Raw genomic sequence first — 1,918 nt, 5'->3', positions numbered from 1 at the left:
AATAGACCTACAACAAATTCAAATTTTACATTTTCTATTGGCATTCTTTACGAAGAAATTTCTTGTATAGATGTTTATATTTGAAAGATATCACAAATTATTTGATTTGTCAAAGGCTTAAATATAATATAATATAAATAATATTTAGTTAACATATATTTATTGTTTAGTTTATTGTGCGAAAATATTAAAATTAGTAACAATAAAATTAATTATTTGTGTATTCATTATAAAATAAACACATATCACTTTGAATATTAACAGCATAAGAACAATACAAAAAGTAAAAAAATTTTAATATTAAAGAACAATTAATAAAACAGAAATAAAAACCTAAAGAAAAAAGTATTATCAAATAAATATGATTTACCCAAATAATCAAATTAAGTTTATAATTTATATTACATATTAAATTTTAGTATTAATTGATCATTCTTAATATATAACTTAATTTGATTACTATCACCACAGCGGTGTAATATTTATCAATATATAGAAGCAGTTATTATGTAAATGAAATAATTTAAATGTTATATTAAATATGCTTTATAAATTGGTTGTTAATATTTATAACTATCATCATTTTTAAAACTATTGTTAATAGATAGATTAAATTGTTGTTTAAAAGAATTTTAAGGGAATTATTTAATTTATTCCTGTAATGAGTAGACACAGCTTTAGCATTTATAACATCGAAATTATTTATTTTTTCATATGTTACATAATTTATCAATATTATTGAAAGAATTTTATTTTTTATTTTATCATTATGCTCAATGATATGCTAAATTATATTTTTTTATTATAATACACATGATTGTTATGGTTACTATACAATAGGTTATTCTTACTATCACCCAGATTACGGAATTATTTTTTCTTATTTTCTTTCTTATCGCATATACGTTTTCCCAAAGGATTAAACTAATATAACAGAAAACAAATAATAATTATATATTTTAATATATGATAAACTACAACGCTATTGTTGCAGAGTATTACAATAGTATTAATTATTAAAAATGAATACTCTAATTAATATTATTTTAACCATATAAAAATATATTAATATGAGGACTACTGCAAGTACTGAACTGAATATTGAAATTAACATAATTTTATTACTATCATTTTCCATTGAATATAAAATCATATCTGAAGTTATACTATATTCTGCCATCTTCTCTATATATTCTTCATGTGATGTGTTTTTAATAAGAGCTCTATCAGCAAGTTCTTCATAAGCTTTCTTAAAATTTGTTAGGGCACTATGAAAATATTTATCATTTATTGGAACAGTACTAATAGCACCTCTATATTCGTTAAAACAATCCGTGGTATAGACCAAATATTTCTCAATGTTTTCTTCACTAGTAGAAATAATTATTTCATGCATTTCACAATAACTTTGGTACAATCTATCCAATATTTTCATTCTTTTATGATCATGTTCAATATGCCCTAAGGCTGTTTTCAATTCATCATTATCAATGCACATCTGAAATTAATGCTCTATGTTATTCTTAAATTCACATATAGAATCGTTTTCAATAAGATCTTTTCCGTTTAATTCATAATTAGCCCAGAAGTTCATATATCTATAATCAATACTATTAAGTTGTATATTCGAGACCACCAATTATTTACATGAACATAAAAATTCAAAAAAATAAATAATTTTTTGCAAACTGTTTTAGCATTATTAGTAATATCACGACTATTGCACTTTATTAAAATATCTTCGTCAGATAACACTTCGTCTCCAATATCCTTTGCAGATTTTAAAAGCTTATAAGCACGAACATTATCCACATTTTTGAAAAATTAATACTAAATGTAAAATAATTTACTATTTATGTATAAGTATAAATATTTGTGAGTTTTAAAGTGATTGATTGTATTCCATTTTAACATATTA

General features: G+C 21.6%; 1 protein-coding gene across 1 annotated transcript; it reads right to left on the bottom strand.

Moving 5' to 3' along the window:
• Nucleotides 1-1,030: 1,030 nt before the first annotated feature.
• On the bottom strand, nt 1,031-1,498 carry PCYB_004730 (hypothetical protein; the record flags this gene model as incomplete). The annotated part of the gene is made up of 1 exon (XM_004227894.1): nt 1,031-1,498. A coding segment is annotated over one exon (468 nt), but the record flags the coding sequence as incomplete, so codon positions are not given.
• Nucleotides 1,499-1,918: the final 420 nt, after the last annotated feature.

This window comes from Plasmodium cynomolgi, assembly GCF_000321355.1.
Source record: "Plasmodium cynomolgi strain B DNA, scaffold: 0568, whole genome shotgun sequence".
Taxonomy (NCBI): Eukaryota; Apicomplexa; class Aconoidasida; order Haemosporida; family Plasmodiidae; genus Plasmodium; species Plasmodium cynomolgi.
The sequence above is the reverse complement of the archived record's forward strand: the minus strand, read 5'-3'. Positions and strand labels throughout refer to the sequence as shown.